The sequence below is a fragment of the Grampus griseus genome, assembly GCF_964374135.1.
Source record: "Grampus griseus genome assembly, chromosome: X".
NCBI lineage: Eukaryota > Metazoa > Chordata > Mammalia > Artiodactyla > Delphinidae > Grampus > Grampus griseus.
The window spans coordinates 25,829,635-25,851,058 of NC_138999.1; the positions used below are offsets into that span (position 1 = coordinate 25,829,635).

At 37.4% G+C, this 21,424-nt stretch overlaps 1 protein-coding gene across 1 annotated transcript in view; it reads left to right on the top strand.

Annotated features, from left to right (window-relative positions):
- IL1RAPL1 (interleukin 1 receptor accessory protein like 1) overlaps positions 1 to 21,424 on the top strand; it is a gene marked incomplete at both ends in the record, with an annotated part of 1,136,662 nt that overhangs the window by 1,079,308 nt on the left and 35,930 nt on the right. The window contains 2 exons of the mRNA XM_082681170.1: positions 14,097 to 14,229; positions 16,920 to 17,065. Of these exons, the coding sequence (XP_082537296.1) occupies positions 14,097 to 14,229; positions 16,920 to 17,065 (279 nt within the window). The remainder of the gene's footprint in view (positions 1 to 14,096; positions 14,230 to 16,919; positions 17,066 to 21,424) is intronic.

The window sequence follows — 21,424 nt, forward strand, 5'->3', positions numbered from 1 at the left end:
CTTAGCATATTTAGAGTCACTAGAGCTGATCTTGACTGAGAGAGAGTTGTTTTCTCACAGAGCCTTCTATGACTGGAGGCTATTGGAGAAAAGAGGTAGGGGAGGAAGATGGTGCCTGATCTGCTGTGACACCTTGAAGTAGAATATATGATGACATTTTAATGCTATTATTTATTTTTTCCTCAATTATAAAAGCATTATTTTTACATTGTATAAATTTGGGAAAATAAAGACAAAGAAGACAAGAAAGAAGTAACCAAGATGTGTCAAAAGTGCTTTAAATCTTCATCTGCAGAACCTTAAGAGTCTCTCTCTTACTTCAGATGAGAAAGTTAAGGAGCATATCTTTTGACTAAATAGTGGTAGAAAAAAGTGCTAATTAAATAATGTTTTAGCATTGCAGTTCTGCTCACAAGAATCTGGTTAGGTTTAATAGCTATATTAATTTTTTCTTAATTTTTGCTATAATTATATTTTTTACTATGTGATGGGCATGGTCATGGTAAATTAAAATATCAGATTGATCAAGTTAGTCAGATCAATGAGTATTTTCACTAAGTCAAGATGGTGTTTGATTCAGAAGGCACATCCTATCAGCAAAACTTGCCATTAACTTTTCAACACAGGGTATCCCAACAGCTAACACCAAGGAATTAATCTGTTATAAAACATCATCCAGATATGAACAGATGGCTTTATTCTTCCTCTATCTTAGGCTGTGTAAAAGTAGCCAGGGTTTCCTGGAAAAGATTTAGAAGTAATTGCCACATTTTACCTATATCGATTAGGTGTACTAAAGGACATTCTCTCTGAGATTCAGGTGTTAGGGGAAAAAAATCAAACTCATTAATATAGCTACAGATAGAACACCAGTCATGTGAATGAGTCCAGAAATATGTGGATCATCTTTATGGAATGACACAAGTGGTCATTTTCCTAAAGACAAGAAGATTCAGTTATTTTAAATACTTCTATAACTTTCCACCTAGAGAGTTGCTAATATTAGAACATAAATTAAAAATCACAGAATAATAGTGATAGGCACAAAGATAGAATCCAGAAAATCGTATACCTTCTTTAGGTAAGAAAGCTGTAAAAATATTCTCAAGCGATAACCTTTGTTAGATGCTGACACATCTCAGATGGTACTTTACAGTCTTTTTTATTGAAGACATCTTGACGGTTATAAACCTTCTAGATTGGTGTCTCACAAGCCTTGCATAAGGCAGTTGTGATTAAAAATCATGTGGAAAACCTCCCAGTAGCTCACAGAAAAGCAACCAGTCTGTCTGGTATTGGGATATGTGTGTGAGTTTTAATAAGGTGGTGTTTTAGTTTAAGGGCCAGGAGTAAAGATAACACCATGAGAGAGAATTGAGTTCTAGAAAGTGAGATTGGGAACCCCAAAAGGAAGGAAAAAATTAAGAGTAATGTCGTAGCTTCTCAAGACATTGCAGGTTTAGAGACAATAAAAGTACTTTTAAGCATGGGGGAAAAGATGTCTCCTTGAACCTAAGGTTCTATGATCAGGAAAGAGGCATGAAAGTTAGAATAGCAGGGTTACTTTCAATTGATATTAAAGACACCAATAGTAGAATAGACTGAGAAGGGAGATACAGGTTCCAAAGAGAAATAACATGTCTTTTTCAAGAATGAAAAGAACTGGAAGAAATAGCTCTTTCGTAGACTGGAAATGAAAATAACAGTGAATTTTTTTTTAAGTATTGAAAATATCTATGAGTGCTATCAACTTCTGAAACTTTTCCTGATTAACTCAGCACAGAAAATTCCCTCCCATTTTGAACTTCAGTTGTTCAAACTGCTATCATTTTTCCTTCTATCAAATGTGGACCAAAAAACCAAACTTCGTGGTATATTTTAGGCTCAGAATCTGTCAGAAGCGTTTTACTAAGCCACTGTGGAGGAGAGACAAGCAGAGGAAAGCACTATTTGAAACATCAGCAGTTACACTGAGTACTTTTTTTAATTTATGTATTTATTTGGCTGTGCAGGGTCTTAGTTGCGGCATGCAAACTCTTAGTTGCAGCATGTGGGATCTAGTTCCCTGACCAGGGATCGAACCCAGGCCCCCTGCATTGGGAGCGCGGAGTCTTAGCCCCTGTACCACCAGGGAAGTCCCACACTGAGTACTTTTAATATAATGCTGACCAACAAAAGCCCTTGTAGGCAGGAATGAAGAAAACACAAAATAGTGAGTTCACTGAATGTTCATTTACATTTTAAATAATAAACATCATTCATGAGCTATCATTATGTCCTACATTAGCCATGTTTTATAAGCTTATAAAACCTCCTGAAGAATATTTCATTAACCTTGAAAGCCACATAAACCTAAGGATTACGGTTTATATTTTTTAAAAGATAAGAAAAGCAAGCTTTATGAATATCCAGATTATCTCTTAAGACCCTGAGTGTTAGGAAACTTGGGGGGGTTCATTAAAATGCAGATATAGCCAAATGTAATTGGAATTGGACCTTTTATTTTAGTGCAGCCAGTTCATTTAAAAAGCAACAAAACAAAACACCCTTTTTAAGTCACAAGGTACTATGTGTGCTTTAGAACAGGTGCTATTGGGACTTTCCTGGTGGTCCGGTGGTTAAGACTCCATGCTTCTACTGCCGTGCAGTGCGGCCAGAACAAACAAACAAAAATAGAACAGGTGCTATTGACTGTATTACCCCTAAGTAAATTCCTTATAGTTTTCCTCCAGTTAAAGCTAAATCCTTTCTTAAAAGGAGACTCATTCTTAATGTCATATTTTCCTTCTCAGAGAGAACATTTGTGGTTTTCTGTTTCTGCATTTTGTATATAGGTATTATGGGAAATTATTACAGGATTAGCAAGAGATAAATGTGGTTCTTGTCTACATCAATAAGTAGATCAAATTAGTTGGTATAGTGTCATGAATTTTATCCTGCCACACTGCAACCTGGGCGACAAGGTGAAAAAAATACTTTCTAGAGGTACTGGTTGGATGACAGAGGTACTGGTTGGATAACAAAGGTACCCCAAAATACAATGTCTTCAGTAAATTAGATGTGTATTTCTCTCATCAAATAGACAAGTACAGGGAAGTCCAGACTGGTGGACGATTCTGTTTCATTATGTCATTCAGGGACCCAGGTCCCTTACATCTTATTGCTCTACTATTTTGTCTTCACATATATGACAGAAACAAGTTCACTGACCCATCTGCTTTCCAGCCTACAGGAAAGGGAAAAAGAAAGTCCAGGGATGAGGCATCATCATAAAGGAGATGAATGGGAAATTGTAGACATCACTTCTTCATGCATCCCATTGGCCTGATCTCTGTCATTTGGCCGTATCTACCTGCAAAGGAAGCTAGGAAGCTAGGAAATATAGTCTGTAGCTAGGTAGCCATGTGCCCAACTAAAAGAAAGGATAATAGACACTGGGAGGCATTTATTGGTCTTTACCTCAATAGGTATCAGCCAGGGTTTGGAGATGACAGATTAAGCACAAAAAAGATGAAGCCGTTATCAGGACAGTCAACTCAGGAGCATGGCAACCTAAATGTAACACTTACACTTGATAAGCTGTTGTGAACATTTCAGTACCCTTCACCACCTCCACTAATATCCCTTCCTTTCCTCCTCCTTTCGTTTTTCTTTCCCTCTCATTCCTCCTTTTCATATGCCTATTTTTCATCTCCCTCTCTCTCTTTCTTGCTTCAATTGCTTTTGATACTGTGTTCTAAAGAATTTGCTGATCACTGGCCACAGATAAATGCTTTCTCTATGTATGTTAATGGATGATTTAAATATACTTGGAGGCTGAAAATTTGCTTTAAAAATGTGAGACTCCAGAAGGGTGAGAAAGCACCATGAGAGTTAAAAGAATCAATGAGGGATTTAGTACAGTGGCTGTGTAATTAATGGAGCAAAAATAAAGGAGATGTCTTATCAAGATGCAATCACAGAGGGCTTCCCTGGTGGAGCAGGGGTTAAGAATCCGCCTGCCAATGCAGTGGACACGGGTTTGAGCCCTGGTCCGGGAAGATCCCACATGACTCAGAGCAACTAAGCCCGTGCGCCACAACTACTGAGCCTGTGCTCTAGAGCCTGCAAGCCACAACTGTTGAGCCCGCATGCCACACCTACTGAAGCCCATGCACCTAGAGCCCATGCTCTGCAACAAGAGAAGCCACCACAATAAGAAGCCCGTGCACCGCAACGAAGAGTAGCCCCCACTCGCCGCAACTAGAGAAAGCCCACGTGTAGCAATGAAGACCCAATGCAGCCAAAAATAAATAAATAAATTTATTTAAAAAAAGAAAGATGCAATCACAGAAATTTGAGATTAGTAAGTCCTCTGCAACAAAAACCTAAAAATGTGTGCATTACCCAAAAAAAAAAATCTACTTGTGGATGACTCAAAACAGTTTTAGAAATGAATAAAATTATAAGCAGTTCTGATGTCTTTGGCAGAAAGCAAACCACAAATCTCTTTTTGCATCCTCTTTTTCAAATGATGGGCAAAAGTGACCCTACTTCCCTGTACATTTAAAAATGGCTAGGATGGTGAATTTTATGTGTATTTTAACTCAATAAAAAATATCCCCCCGAGGGCTGCCCTGGTGGTGCAGTGGTTGACAGTTCGCCTGCAGATGCAGGGGACATGGGTTCGTGCCCCGATCCGGGAAGATCCCACATGCCGCAGAGTGGCTGGACCCGTGAGCCATGGCCGCTGAGCCTGCGTGTCCGGAGCCTGTGCTCCGCAACGGGAGAGGCCACAACAGTGAGAGGCCCGCGTACCACTTAAAAAAAAAAAAAATCCCCCCAAATCGTCCTACTTCCTCTCCATCATCACCAAAAGTTTCTGAATAACATTTGTAAGCAAGTCCATTCCCTGGCAGTTAAACGTTTTCTACTGAGCAGTTATCAGTTTCCTACTTCTTTTTGCTAATACCCATTTTCTCAACACTCAGGTGCAACATCACACCTCCCAGGGGTGAGGTCATCAGGTGGCACCAGATGTTTAGTGATTCCTGATGAGTCCCCCTCTTCAGCTTGGTGTCCATTAATTGTTCTAGATGCTTTCAGGGAGGAAGAAATTATCTTCTACCCTTCTAGGTTCTTCTGGCTGGTCTAAGAATTAAATTGACGTGAGACGGATTAACAGGAGAAAATCAAACAAAAGTATAATGACACATATACACGAGAGAGACCCAAGCAAATGAGTAACTTGCCAAAATGGACAAAACCCTCACCTTAAATACCATCTTCAGCTAAAGACAAAAGAGGATGTTGGGGATACTGGTTTGGGACTTGAAAGGGAAGGCAATTCATATGGAGATAGAAAAGCAAAGGTTTTGTAAACAAATGCTTTCTGGGCCAGGCAGAGACAGTGGGACACAGAGTGGACTCTGATCTTTAGGTTCTGCCTAAAATCTCCCCCACCACACGTAGCCCATATTCTTTGCAGATAGCTCTGGTGATAGCTCTATTCCAGGAACAGGATCTCTATCTACATTCTTTTAGGCAGTTCGGGGGATAGTCAGAGTTTCTTGTTGAGTCTTTTGGGCCTTGATTGTTTTCAGCTCGGAATAATCCATATGCCAAAAAGACATTTTGGGATGGCAAGTTTTGCTCCTCTATACTGCCAGAAACTTATGGACCATGCATCTAGAAGGCGGCCATCAAGAGCTACCATTTGAGTCCTTACAAGAATCTCTGAACTATCTAAAAACAATGCAGTAATGATATTCCTATTTTGTACACCCTTTCCTTTCAAACGCATGAGATTTCCTCTCCATTCTGGAGGGGCTGTGCCACTGCCTTCCTTCCTCTGATAGGTGTAGGAAATATACCCAATAATTCATTCAGATTCCAGTATGCGGCCCTCAGGTTCCTGAAGGGCATAATTTGGCCTAACTTGATACATGAACTACAAGTCATCACTTATAGAAAAGCTTAAGTCCCATCATAATAGTAACACTAGTAATAGTAATAATTGGTAACAATTTGTGAGCACTCATTCACCATGGGTACTGTGGATGTACATTAACTCATTTAACTCCAGGTTATTTGTGGTTACTTAAATCCCCTTGCAATCTGCTGGCCAGGCAAATAAGTTGTTTTGTTCTTAAGATCTATAGAAATATGCTGTAAGATAGTACAAAATACATTTTCATAAGGAAATCTGACACTACAGCTGAATTATGGTTAGCAAATTTTAAAGTGCATGTCTTGTTTTCCTGTGATTTTGTTCCCTTGAAATTTGAGCAGACGTTGTTACATCCTGCAGGAATAACAACCTCAACTATGAGCTTAATATAACCTATCCCTTCCATTTCTTTCCTTTCTTTTGGGATCCTTAGATAAATCTCTGATTTTCAAAGAACTCTGTGTTACTGGCAACTATTACGTGCCATAGGTCCTAATACTTATTTGGGTAAAATGTCTTGAGCAAGTTGCAAGGGAACTTTCTCTCTGTGTGTGTGTGTGTGTGTGTGTGAGAGAGAGAGAGAGAGAGAGAGAGAGACGGAGACACAGAGATACACAGAGACACACAGAGAGACACACAGAGAGACTGAGAGACACAGAGAGATTCTTCATTTCAGAATAAAGTCTTCTGGAAGAGGAGCCATTCAGTTTAACTAATGACAAAAGAGAAATATGTTTTGTAAACCACTTTGCTTTTATCTTAAATGGAGAGTCTTTGGCAAAACATTTATTTTTACCGTGATCGTAGGGTAATTTCAATACCCATGATTAATGGTGCAAATGAAATTAAAACCCCCTACTATTCAACATCTTGTTTAAGAACGAAATGCTCACTATTTCCTCATTCCAACTAGTAAGATCTCTGGATGCTGATGCTTTTTAATTAGGGAAGAAATTTCCTTTTAATTGAAAAGAAAACTTTTTTTTTTCAATAAGTTAGAGAGTGTCCTCTAGTGGAGAGAGAATCTCCGCTCTCAGTAGATTTAGAAATGGCCAAATGATACCTAGTTAGAAGAAGGTTACACTAAATAGCAAGTGTCCCTACTGCCGATTGGAATCTGCTGGTTGAAGAGAAAATGCATTATTTTTCCTCTAAGGCCCCCTCACATTGTGGCCTACTTGAAAGCCTGCTGTATGACAAGCATTGTTCTCATTTTAGATAACAAATGATTTTTTATGATCAATTTTAGAGTGCTTCCTTCGGAACTTGGTAAGATTGAGCTGACAGTGCACCTTTCGGCCAAAAAGGCAGCAGAAGCATTTAGTGCAATTTACTGAAGCTTTTACAGATATCAACTTGATACAGCAAGAATACCATTATCTTCGGGACTCCAGCCCTGGCTGACTGATATATTTGATGTGTGTGGCTCCCCAGGCCATAGCTTAAATTTTTCTGTTATTATTTGAAGGAAAACAAAGAAACAAAATTGAGGGGGAAATTAATGTGACTCTTTTCTATAACCTGTGGAATTCTAATGCTAATTTCCTGTATTTCTGGTTATGTATAGTAAATAGTATTAACGTTATCACTTGGGTATCAGAGGTCACACTAGAGGAGACTTCTTTCAATATATAAATGGAAGGGGATAAGGGAGAGCTTTGGTGCTTGACTCTCTAAATCACATGCTAGTCTTGCCTTATCAGAAATTGCATGCTACAGCAAATTAGAGAGCAAAAGATAGTAAAGATGGATAGTTTCTCTTGATAACAAGTTAAATAGTTTGGACTTAAATAGAGTAAAGATAAAATTATATTGCTGATTCTTCTATTGAAAAAAAAGAGGAATAAGGAGAGTGTTCTTAAATCCTTGAGTAGTCGAACACATGTCAGAGACATAACATGTATGTATGAATATCATGTGTGTGGCTTATTTGAATGGTAATAATAAGCAGTAAGGCTAGCATTGTATTTCTGTTAACAGATAATGTTCAGAAAAATGTATCATCACAACTTTCATACAGATATTAAAATGAACACATGTTAAAGATTTTTTGCTCATATGATATGAAGGGAACAGGCAGGTGTTATGACCAATACAAAATAGTATATTAAACAGAAGAAAGGAATGCTGAGATAAATTCCAAGTAGAGACAAAATTGATTTTTCCCTGGGGTGAGGAGCAAGCAAGGCTAGGGGAGCGGATAGGGAATTAAGTCGAATGGCTACCAGACATGAGAGAATTTACATATCAGTTACCTACAAAGAGTTACAGAGAGTTGAAACATCACTCAAAGACAGGAAAGGGCTAAAATCTGATAACTCAGAATGGTGTGCAATAGAAAAATGAGTAGTTTTCCACAGAAACACAAATGTTTTTCCTACATTCCTTTGGAAACCTGGTATATTTCTATAGCTTAGATTGGCTCATCAGTGACCCAGTTGTACAGTCTACTTCTTGTCTATGCCAGCAACTTCTCTAACCACCACTGTCATTATTAGGAACCCTCTTTCCTAGACTCCCTGTCCTTGCTTCCTGCTTAAAAGCCCTGACGGAATGTTTTTCAATCTTGTTGCTTTTCTCAGCCCCAACTCCAATTTAAACAGAGTTCAAGGTAAAAAGAAATTGTTCCAGACAGTTAACTGTAACCACTTGCATGAAAATCACCTGGGAGTGCTTGTTAAAAATGAAAATCCCTGGAACCCTATACACTTGCTGAGTCAACATCTGGTTTTGGGAGAGTGGGAGTCAGTTTTTTTTGACAGTAAGTTTGAGACTCACTGGCTTCAGTAAAGAAAAAAATATAACATCTGGAGCCATATTCATCTAAACTAAATGATATTGTAGAACATATGAGTGTATAAAATAAACTCTGGCCTGAAAGTTAGTGGAAATTTGCTAGAAGAAACAAGGTTAATGGTAGCATGAGGAGTTGCAATACTAATAACCTTTCCTCTAGTTGCTATCAAAATCTGGCTATGGGGACTTCCATGGCAGTCTATTGGTTAGGACTCCGTGCTTCCACTGCAGGGGACACGGGTTCCATCCCTGGTCAGGGAACTAAGATCCTGTATGCCACATGGTGCAGCCAAAAACAAAAATCTGGCTATGATTATTTTAAAGTTGAATATCTGGAATAATCTATTAATGATTTTTCTAGGCACTATGCTGCATCCTTTTATTGTTTTTCCTTTTTAATTGAAAGCATACTCAGATACACATTAGACAACAAACACAGTAAAGAAAAATTTGTGATCATTCACTGTTGTCTTAATTTTCTTTGTATTATTTTCTGTTCTACTGAAGCTTTTCTAATTATATTTTTAAATCTGTCAGTCGTGAACTTCCTTGTTACTTCTAGGCTCTAATTCTAAGAAAAGAGTTTTTTTCCTCTACAGATTTATAAAATAATATATTTTCTCCTAGATAGTATATACATTTTATAATAATATTTAACTCTTTAATAAATCCCAATTTTTTTGTTGTATTACGTGAAATTAATTTTTGTTTCCAGGGCATAATTGAGTTCTGATAACACATTGCCTGGAGTTAAGTCTGGTACAATTTCTGAGCATTTATATCATTTTTCTTTAAAAGCATAAGCCTTCAATAGTTTATTCATCTCCTATAAATTCTCAACTAAAATTATAAATACATCACAGGGCCTATAGCACAACAGCGGGGAAATAAGCATTTTAGGTATGATGTTGATAATTACATTCTGTGGTCTAATAAAAGCCCTTTTATCTTGATAGTGTTTTTATAATTTTGAACAACACTGGTTATTAATAAAGTAATTATATGTAATAATAAATTTTTGGTTTAATATTAATAGTAAGAACCACAAAAATACTGCTTCACATTCACTAGAATGGCTATAATCAAAAAGACAGGTAACAAGTGTTGGCAAGCATGTGGAGAAATTAAAACTCTCGTACATTCCTGGTGAGAATGTAAAACGGTGCAGCCACTTTGGAACAGTTTGGCAATTCCTCAGACATTTAAGCATAGAATTATAATGCAGCAGTTCCATTCCTAGACATATAACCAAGAGAAATGAAAGCATATGTCCACACAAAAATTTGTACGAGTGTTCAAAGCAGCTTTATTCATGATAGTCAAAGAGTGGAAACAACCCAAATGTGCGTCAATTGATAAATGGATACACAAAATGTGGTATATCCATACAATGAAATATTATTTAGCATAAAGAGGAATGAAGTATTGATATATACTGTGACATGGATGAACCTTGAAAACATTAAGCTAATCAAAGGAAGGCAGAAACAAAAAGCCACATACTGTATGATTTCATTTATATGAGATATCCGGAATAGGCAAGTCCATAAAGACAGAAAGTAGAAGTAGGTGAGTGATTGCCAAGGCCCAGGGGTTTGGGAGGAACTGACTAGTGACTGCTAGTTGGTTCAGGATTTCTTACTGGGGTGATGAAAGTCTCGTATACATTGATTGTGCTGCTGGTTTCACAGTTCTGCGAATATACTGAAAACCATTGAATTGTACATTTTAAGTGGGTCAGTTGAGGATATGTGAAATATACCTCAAAAGAGGTATGAAAAATATGCATGCAATATCTTTGAAAAACAACTTTATAGAAAGTGGTGTGCTGGTAAATGTTTAACAATTGGCTCTCCCAGTGTCATTCTGAGAATTACACCACCATATAGGTGGTTGATATTTTCATTTATATTGGAAATAAGAGTGAAACATTGGAGATGTATGTCAGAACTTCATTTGTTCATCAGTGATGTAAGCAAATCCTTTGCTGAATTAGATGATAATTTTTGGATGCCAGAGGAATTTTTTTATGTTTGCAGTATTACCAGTGTAACAGCTATAGACATGACACTTTGAAGTTTAATCTGCATTATTAACATTTTCTCCATATTGTCTTAAGTACAGACAATCAGCAAAACAGTAAATCATAGCCTGATTTGTAGCATTTGGCAATTCGTGGGGTAAATACTCTCACCATGGCTGATTGCTGGCTACTAACATAATCTCACTTACTGTGCATTTGGGAAGAGATGTGCAGTAATACACTATTATATGGTATTTCTGCCATACCAATACCACAGAAGAAGAATATGGAAAAATAAATAGGAGAATTAGAGTTTGGGGTATTTTTTACCTTAGTTTTTAATATAGTATATTTAATTATAAGTTTCTATAATTTAATTTTTAATAATGACTATGTTTAACAACCTGCTTAAAGAATTTCTGAAAAATGTAATAGCTGATTCTTAACAGGCTGGTGTGAGCCAGCTCTGACCCACAAGAGAATTAACACCTGAATGAGGAGGCGCTGAATGTTGAAGACTAGTTTACAAGATAGACTTGGCCTGTTGAGATAGGCTGGAGACCTGTAACCTTTAATTAATGAAGCTTTGAAAAAAGAAATCAAGGAAAAATGCAAGTACAAGAGATATTAAGCAGGGTATTAATTTGAAATTATTTATTGAGTTGCTAATATATTCAACACGCTGTAATGGGTCTAGTAATATACAAAGGTAGTTACAGATGTAATTTCTGCCTTTGGGGAGTGAATATCCTAGTTGCTGCACTAGACATGCAAACAAACCAACTATTGTGAGGAATATATTATGATAAAGTACAGATATGTTCCAAGGACTAGAGAGGAGAAAAGACGGAGTGAAGAGGTGCTATTTGAGTTGGGACTTAATGGATGAGGAGTAATTTACTAGGTGGAAATGAGGAGAATTTAAAGCGAAGAATATAACATTAAAAAGCGTGAGAATGTGAAATAGATCATGGATGGACTACTCATAAAACTCAGATGCTAAAATCCTGTTATGTAACTGGCATGTCCTGCTTCATCAGCCTGAGTTACAAACACAGTCATATTATTTTTATTTTCCTAATTCCTGTTTCCTAATTGCCTAATTAACTTTCTAACCAAAATTTGCTAATTATATTTTCCTAATTTTCCTGGTTGTGCTTATGAATCTCTATCTATCCTTATTGAGTGGAAGTGCATCATCTGTCCCTAGGATCTAGAGACTGTCATACAGAGTGAAGTATGTCAGAAAGAGAAAAACAAATATCGTATATTAATGCATGTATGTGGAACCTAAAAAAATGGTACAGATGAACCGGTTTAAAGGGCAGAAGTTGAGACACAGATGTAGGGAACAAACGTATGGACACCGGGGGGGGGAAAGACGCGGGGGTGTGGGGATGGTGGTGTGCTGAATTGGGCGATTGGGATTGACATGTATACACTGATGTGTATAAAATTGATGACTAATAAGAACCTGCTGTATTAAAGAAAAAAGATGAAAGAAGGATAAATTTTAAAGAAACAAACAAACAAAATTAATAGTAAAGGAACCTATTTAAAGCTGCATTTGGGCTTCCCTGGTGGCGCAGTTGTTGAGAGTCCGCCTGCCGATGCAGGGGACACTGATTTGTGCCCCGGTCTGGGAAGATCCCACATGCAGCGGAGCGGCTGGGCCCGTGAGCCATGGCCGCTGAGCCTGCGCGTCCGGAGCCTGTGCTCCGCAAGAGAGGCCACGGCAGTGAGAGGCCCGCGTACCGCAAGAAAAAAAAAAAAGCTGCATTTTGCCTCTTAAAAGTTTGTAGACATTTTCTGGACTTGACTTATCTGGTCACTAATAACGGTTATTGTATATAGAATCAAAGTCCATAAGGAATCACTTAGTTGGAGAACATTCAGACATAAACAAGCATAACATAAAAGGAGAGGCTATATCATGCACCTTAGAAATATTAGAACAGCAAGAACTTAGTTATGAACTATTCTTACACAGTGGACATAAGTAAAATAATAATACGAATTTTATCCAATAAAAATTTTCTTATTGTGGAACTTGGAGAATAAATTTTACATATAGGTTGACCCATACCAGGACTTAGAAAGAATGCATCTGTAACTGCATTGTGCTTTTGCTCTGGGTTCATGTTGTAGAATCACTTGTAAGCCCCGTTTCACGAGGTGTGCACTGTTAACTCATAGTTTAGCTGTGAGGCTTGCAGTCTTTAGGAACCTCGTTCTCTTCACCTTAAAGTCAGAGTTGTCAGAGTCCTCTAGAATATTCTCAGGAATTTATGAAATGAAGGAAGTTTCCTTACTTCAGATGCCTATAAAGGTATCCCTGGAGCCTAGTTTTCAGCCCTTCATGTAGTCCTCATCCTTGTGAGTTCCCCTGCTCCAGTCTAAGCTGGAGTAGGTCTCCACAGGTCTCTATCCCACCCTGCATTTTCTAGCTCTACTTGGAGACAGCAAGACCTTAAAACTATAATGGTGCTGGTGTATTTCAGTTCTCTAATGCCGCCTGAGGCTTGGGGAAACCAGGTGTTTGCAAAATCACATTACCTGTCCAGAAATACGCCTTATTTTCTGCAGGCATTAAATTCGCTTCCACTTTTCAGTCAGGGACCTCCACTTACCTTATTAAGTAATCAACCAATCTGTATTCACCATTATAGTGATCTCTCTTGAGTAGCATATTGGAAGAAACTCATCTCCACAGTAGTATTATTGATTTTACATCTTATAAACATCCCAAATATTTATTCTCAGCAGTTGTTCATTTGTATTTTAATGCGCTTTTTTACCTGAGCGTGTGTTGGTTTCCTAATTAAAATACTATTCCTCATATAGTACAAATATTTTAATAACATTTTTAGGGGATCCTGCATTTTACAATTTCATTTCTTTCCCATGAAAAGATTTTGTTCTCTTTCTGTTTTCCACATTCAGGACTGAGAAACATCTTCTACCTGCTTTACAAAATCTTATATTATCAACATTATGTACTGTCTGATATCATGCTTTGAGAAGGGCACGTCACCTCCATGGTACCATTCCCAGTAATTCATAACCTCAATTTAATCATGTGGAAAAATCAGGCAAACTTAAATGGAAGAACCTTCTATGAAATAACCGACCAGTGTTCTTCAAAATCTTATAAGTAATTCACTTTCCACTAAATAAGCTGTCAAAAGCCCACATGAATTTGACAAAGATAGAAAACATCTGAAAAATGTGACTTTAGAAAGATGTTTCATTAAAACAATGAAGTGATTAAAATGTTACCTGCCACTTTGCCTAAAATAAGAGTGTACAAACAGTTTTATAACACATTTTCATCACTTCTCTCAACAGGTGATTCAGCTAATCTAACCTGCAGAGCTTTCTTTGGGTACAGTGGAGATGTCAGTCCTTTAATATACTGGATGAAAGGAGAGAAGTTTATTGAAGATCTGGATGAAAATCGAGTTTGGGAAAGTGACATTAGGTAAAGTAATTTTTGTCTTTTAACTTGTACAATCAAGATTAACTTTTGTTCTCTTAGTGAATAGAAAGTGAACTAAAAGAAAAAAAGGGGTTTGGGGGAGTGTTTTACTATTATAATAAAAATATTGCAACATTTAGTGGCAAAGAGGCAAAATAGTCTTGAGAGTGTGACTATGAAATTGTCAAACAGGAGTGCCATTTGCAAAGAATTTAAGAGAATTAAAAAGGAGTTTTTCACTAAGGAATAAACTGAGTGTGAGAGAGACCAAAATAGCATCAAATATGGAAAATGTCTGAGATCAGATGATACAGCCACTATGTAGAACAGTATGGGGGTTCCTTAAAAAAACTGCAAATAGAACTACCATATGACCCAGCAATCCCACTACTGGGCATATACCCTGAGAAAACCATAATTCAAAAAGAGTCATGTACCACAATGTTCACTGCAGCTCTATTTACAATAGCCAGGACATGGAAGTAACCTAAGTGTCCATCGACAGATGAGTGGATAAAGAAGACGTGGCACATATATACAATGGAATATTACTCAGCCATAAAAAGAAACAAAATTGAGTTATTTGTAGTGAGGTGGATGGACCTAGAGTCTGTCCTACAGAGCGAAGTAAGTCAGAAAGAGAAAAACAAATACTGTATGCTAACACATATATATGGAATCTAAAAAAAAACAAAAAAACAAAGGTTCTGAAGAACCTAGGGGCAGGACAGGAATAAAGACACAGACATAGAGAATGGACTTGAGGACACGGGGAGTGGGGAGGGTAAGCTGGGACGAAGTGAGAGAGTGGCATGGACATATATACACTACCAAATGTAAAATAGCTAGCTAGTGGGAAGCAGCCATATAGCACAGGGAGATCAGCTTGGTGTTTTGTGACCACCTAGACGGGTGGGATAGGGAGGGTGGGAGGGAGACGCAAGAGGAAGGGGATATGGGGATATATGTATATGTATAGCTGATTCACTTTATTATAAAGCAGAAACTAACACACCATTCATTGTAAAGCAATTATACTCCAATAAAGATGTTTAAAAAAAAACATGGAAAATGTGATATTATGCCTTCGGTTTATAAGAGCTCTTTTTCTTAATTGTTGAGAGAAGATATTAACAGGTTTCTAGGATTCAACCAAACACAATCTTTCTAACTTCCTTTTATATGTTTTTACATATTTTAGGCATCATGTTGACTATAAAGCACTTGATAGGAATGATAAAGGATACAAAAAATGTTTTTATCACCTTTTTTAGTCTGACTTTAAGGTCTAAACATTAATATAGTGGGAATAATAGTGAATAATTAAAATACAATCGATTTTGAGGGCATCATGCTTAAGCCTCTTCCTTCTTTTTTTAAAAAAATAATTAATGTATTTGTTCATTTACTTTTAAATATTGAGGTATTCAATTATGACCCAAAGTAGGCTTATACACAGATACTCATTTTTAATCATAATGTAAATTGGCAAATATATTAATAAATAAGCTATAAGTGAATCAAAATACTGATCAATTGTAAACATTCTCCCATCTAAAGATCGCCTCTTCTGGGTATATATGAGCATTTTAACTAAATTCTTCTTCTTAAATGTGAGGAGTTTTAAAACTTGATGAAAGATACAAGAGAAAAAGCTTTTCGATAGAAAATAAAAACCTATAGAACTGTCATATAAGATTATTTCTACTGGAATTTTCTTCCTGGCAACAAATACACAAGAATATTGCACTGCAGTTGGGTTCTGAAATGCCCAGATGAGTAATTCTCCAGTATGTACTAAAATGTTCCTCTGCCATTTCTCATGTTCAGAACTTCACTATTATCTCATACCCATACACTCTGAAATGCTAAGGTTAAAGAAGGATAATAAACCTCCTAACTTTTCCCCTCTCTCCTGTTGTGGATGCTCAGGGAATGTTCTAGAAAGGTATTTTTCTTTAATTCTGCATTAGGAAGTATTGTGCAGAGATGAGTTACCAAGCAGGTGGGAGGGTAGAGGTGGAAACTTTGCGAGCAAGGAAAGGGAGGCTTACTTTGAAGTTTTCCATTTGTTCTAAAAAGATTGCTAAAATCCTTGACACTGAGATTAGTGAGCGTTTACCATTAATTTTAAATGTCAGAATTAAACACTTCATCAAACATTTAGTCTACAGTTTTGTAATTTCATGTTTCTTTTAAAATAGGAATTGATTTGCACCATTAAAAAAAAAATAGGCTAGAGGTTTCAATTGAAATGTCAAAATAGCTCAGAAATTTTCTATTCTTCCTTTTATTTTTTTAAATTAACCTGGTAGATAATTAGTCCTCCAGCGAAGACATTAGAATTTCTTATCTCACCCTTACATCATATTTCTTCTTAAAGGGAAAGCAATTTGTAAACTTTTCTTCAAGGTCTCTCTCACCTCTTTATTATGATAGTGTGATTGTCCTGCTAAGAGAGATAATTAACTGCAACTTAATTAGCATCTACAAAGACAAGCTTCCTTATTAGAAGTGAAGAAGAAAAGGGCATGATATAATTTAATTAAGATAGCATTAATCCATGACCAAATTTGAAGCACAGATGCTGTAGGTTTTTTCACATCAGATTCAGATTCATCTAAATGTTTTTCTTTTTCATGTATGTGTATGTTTGTGTGGGGTTTTTTGTTTCGTTTTGCTTTATATTTTAGAATCCTCAAGGAGCATCTTGGGGAACAGGAAGTTTCCATCTCATTAATTGTGGACTCTGTAGAAGAAGGTGACTTGGGAAATTACTCCTGTTATGTTGAAAATGGAAATGGACGTCGGCATGCCAGTGTTCTCCTTCACAAACGGGGTGAGTGTAACCTTCTAAGCTTGAGTGGTTGACTTAACCTTTAATGGAAGGGAAGTAATTGGGAAGCGAAAAGTTCTTTAATTGTTTTTACGTAAATTTATTCTAAATAAAATAATTACATTAGCATTAGGGCCATCAAAACATGTAACACAGCAGATAGGTGACTAGCTCATACACTAGAGTCAAACTCAGATTCCTTGCTTTGTTTTTTTGTTGGTTTGTTTGTTTTGGCCGGGCCTCATGGTATGCGGGATCTTAGTTCTTGAACCAGGGATCAAACCCACCAGGGATTGAACCCATTCCCCCTGCAGTGGAAGCGGGGAGTCTTCACCACTGGACCACCAGGGAAGTCCCCCTTGCTCTGTTTTAATACCAACTGTATAACCTTAGGAATGATATCTAACTTCCTTAAGCTTCAGTTTTCTGATAATATGGAATGGGGAAATAATAATATCAACTCTTCAGTGTGTTTTAAGGATGAAAGAAGACAGTAAATGTGAAGAGCTTGGCATGGAGCCTGTACACAGGAAGTATTTAGTTAGATGCTACTCTTTATTATTAGATATAGGCAAACCAATTAAAAATAACCAGGACAGTTTTAAGTCAAAGATTGTGCTCCTTATTGGAAGGTTGTTCCTTGAGTGTAAGAATTATGTCCAATGGATTCCCCATTGTAGTTGTTTTTGACTTTTTTTCTGCCTTGGATAAGTTTCACATGTGTAATATCCTCCCATGATTAATAATAATTCGCTAGTGAATTATTTGTCAATTATTATTCATGAATAGCAATTCACTAAATCTGATTCCACGGCAACCCCAACACCTTACACACAGGGATAAAATATATATAAATAGATATTGAATTGTTTGAAATTATAGACGATTGTAAAATTTGAGCCATGCCTTTTAGTTGGTGAAAATTTTCATGTACATCGCAGAGAAAAATATATTTTTTCTACATTATGCTAAGTGAAAGCTTTCTGGATGTTCTCTTACTCAGCAAATTCACAGTGATTTTAATTTCAAAGCACATGTTTAATCCTAAACTCTTTGAGGTTGGAAAAGAAAGAGAATGCCGAAGACTGTTCCCCTCACTTTAGTGGACAATAGATTCTCTTTGAATAATGTTACTGAAAGCTATTAAAACAGACACTTCTGTTGTCAAGGTGACTATAATATTAAAATACTTTACTTTTGGGGGGATGTTAACAGAGGGAAAAGGTAAGCAGCAGTTAGTAAGCAACATGATTGTTTGTTTCTCCAGCTTAACACATATATTCAGTCAATGAAGGGATTTAGAGTAGAAATATTATACATATAAAAGGACAGAAATAGCTTCTCACGGTTGGAAGCAATTTAAATGTGTAATTGAACTACTCCATAACATCTTCCTCAGTGATCGGTCAGCTTATACTGGATCACATTCCTCCTCAAGGAAGCCAATTGTATCTTTGGAAAAACATAACTATTACAAAGCATTCCTATTTCACTGTCTGTCTACTCCTTGACCCCACTTTCAATCTCTCTTCCCCAAAATAGCCCTTCAAAAGTTTGAGGACCGTCACCATAATCCTTCTGGGCCTTCATTTCCCTAGGTTCAACTTCTTTAGTTCCTTTTATTCATTCTTCTTTTATGTGGATAAAATACTTGCACCATTCTGGTTACTCTCTTGAGCAACGTATATTTCTTTTTAGGACAAAGTAGGAGTGACAGTTAAAGTACAGAAGCTGGGTTGTTTCCAAGAAGGATACAATTATTAAAGCTCTCTTCTAGCAGCCAGGCACACAGCCAGGAAGGGGCACACAGCCCCACGCTATTTTTAGCATGTGTGGCCTAAGGTTAAGTTGCCCATAGCTACAGAAGCTTCCAGTACTACAAAAATAAATGACTGAGGAATCAAGGAAATTGTTTGAAAAAACTTTTCCAATACTGTCTAATTCCCCAAACATGAAGAAGAAAGTAGTGGACAATGCTAGAGCACTCTTGAATACTTAGATCTTCCACAGTGTTTTTCAAAGATGTATTTATGCCAACAGCATTTTATTCTTAATAAAATAAAAGCAGTAAGAAGCCAAAAAGAGTTCTTCAAGGTCATGTTCTCCAAAAGTCCCTCTTAAAGTTAGTGTTCACCTTCCTTTTAAGGGAGCTGCAGCAAATAAGTCATCAATTCACAATGACAGCAGTGTGGAATGGTCTACCCCAACCATCTACGGGGAAAAACAAAGGACTCTAGTTAACAGATGGCATAACTGCAAGTTCCCCAGCCCTGAAAGGTTCAGAAGGTCAAGACACAGCACATGTGAGCTGATAGTTTGAGTCTTTGATCATAGGGTCCCTGAAAGAGTTAAATTGCTGTCATACTAGCAATTATGTAATGACCAGATGTGTTACTGTATTGCTTGAGGGGCTTCCCTGGTGGCGCAGCGGTTAAGAATCCACCTGCCAATGCAGGGGACACGGGTTTGAGACCTGGTCCAGGAAGATCCCACATGCCGCGGAGTAACTAAGCCCATTCACCACAACTACTGAGCTGCTGAGCCTGCGCTCTGGAGCCCGCAAGCCACAACTACTGAGCCCCCATGCCACAACTACTGAGCCCCCGTGCCACAACTACTGAAGCCCGCACGCCTAGAGCCTGTGCTCTGCAACAAGAGAAGCCACTGCAATGAGAAGCCTGCGCACCGCAACGAAGAGTAGCCCCCACTCACTTCAGCTAGAGAAAGCCCGCGTGCAGCAACGAAGACCCAACGCAGCCAAAAATAAAATAAATAAATTTTTAAAAAAAGAAAAGGAAAATCCTTGCTTGGGAATATTCAGAGTTGTTGATTCCTGCAGCCAGGGAAGGTACTTGGACAGTTAGGATCATGTCACATGCTATACAGAGAACTAGGTTATACAGTGAAACAGAGACAAAGGGCCATGGGGCCATATTAGTGTATGACTACCCTGCCTCTTATTCCTCACTCTAGTCCCTGGCCTGACAAGCTTGAGGGTTAGATCCTTGTTCCAAAAAGAACCAAAGCAAAGAGTAGAGCAACATTCACTACTGTGCTATTTCTTGTCTCCACCATTGCCTATTGAATTGAATTCCATATATGTCTCTGAATCTTTTACCCAGATGTCTTTGCTTAGATTCCTAATTGCTGCTACCCGATTCGACCACACATCAAACACTGACCTTCAGTTTCCCTCCAAAACCCCGCCCTTTTATTTTCCTTTCATTTTTATGTTTTCCATTTCTCTAACACAAACAATTCTCCAGATAGGTACTCAGCAGCACTGTGCTCTGGCCTCTGGGCTAGCCCCTCTTGCACCGATCAGGCAGTCCTAAATTTCTTACTCATCCGCTGAGTTTTTCATCCATACTCTAATTCTGGATGACCTCACAGCGTGGACATGTTTACTGTCTGGAGCAAAGTAGTTTAATGTTTAAGGGTTTGGACTCTGGAGCAAGGCTGTCTGTATGAAACCTACTCTCTGCTTACTAGCTATGCTATCTTGGACAAATCCCTTATTCTCTGTGAGCCTCAAATTCCTCTTGTGTAAAAGGGGAATAATAATAGTACCTTCCATATAGAGTAGCTATGAGGATTTAATAAATGAATATATATCAATATGTATCACAATGTCTGACACATATTTATCACCTAGTAAACGTTAGCAGCTATTACATGATTTTTCTACTCCAACTACATGATGTTCTGGCTAATTTAGGATGCAGCAATAATGTGTTCCATTAAAAACTCCCTGAAATCTAATTTATCGTTCATTAAAATGGTCAGCTGCAGCTCCAGCAATTTTGTTCCGTTGATTCTGTATTTTTCTTTATAACAGATTTACTTTAGTTTGAATGTGCTGTCCGAAAGGAGATCTTCATTTATTTATTCATGCATTTAATGATAATTGTTAAGAACCTACTATGTGTCTGGCACTCATAAAATTAAATGAACAGGAAATAAGAACCAATATAATTTGAAATGCCATCATCTGCTTTTTAAATTACATTGATATTAAGCACTTCTAATGTATTGATAGAATTGTGCTTCTAGGGAATGTTTGGCTTTGAAGCTGTCACATTAAGGGAATGTTCATTAACAGTCCTGTTGTGAATGGTTATGTTTAGATATATCGATTACAGTATTATGGCACTTCATTCATCACGAAGTAGTTTGGGGACTGGCAAAGTATCTACCTCAGAGACTAGCACTAGTTAATAATGATAAATATCTGGTTTTTCTCTATTCCCCCTCAAACCCATTTTAATTGTTGCATGTGCAGTCTCTCTCTCTCCCTCCCTCCCTCTCTCCCTCCAAAGAGTGTAATCAATGGGAATTAGACTTGCTCTATAAACTCCCTAG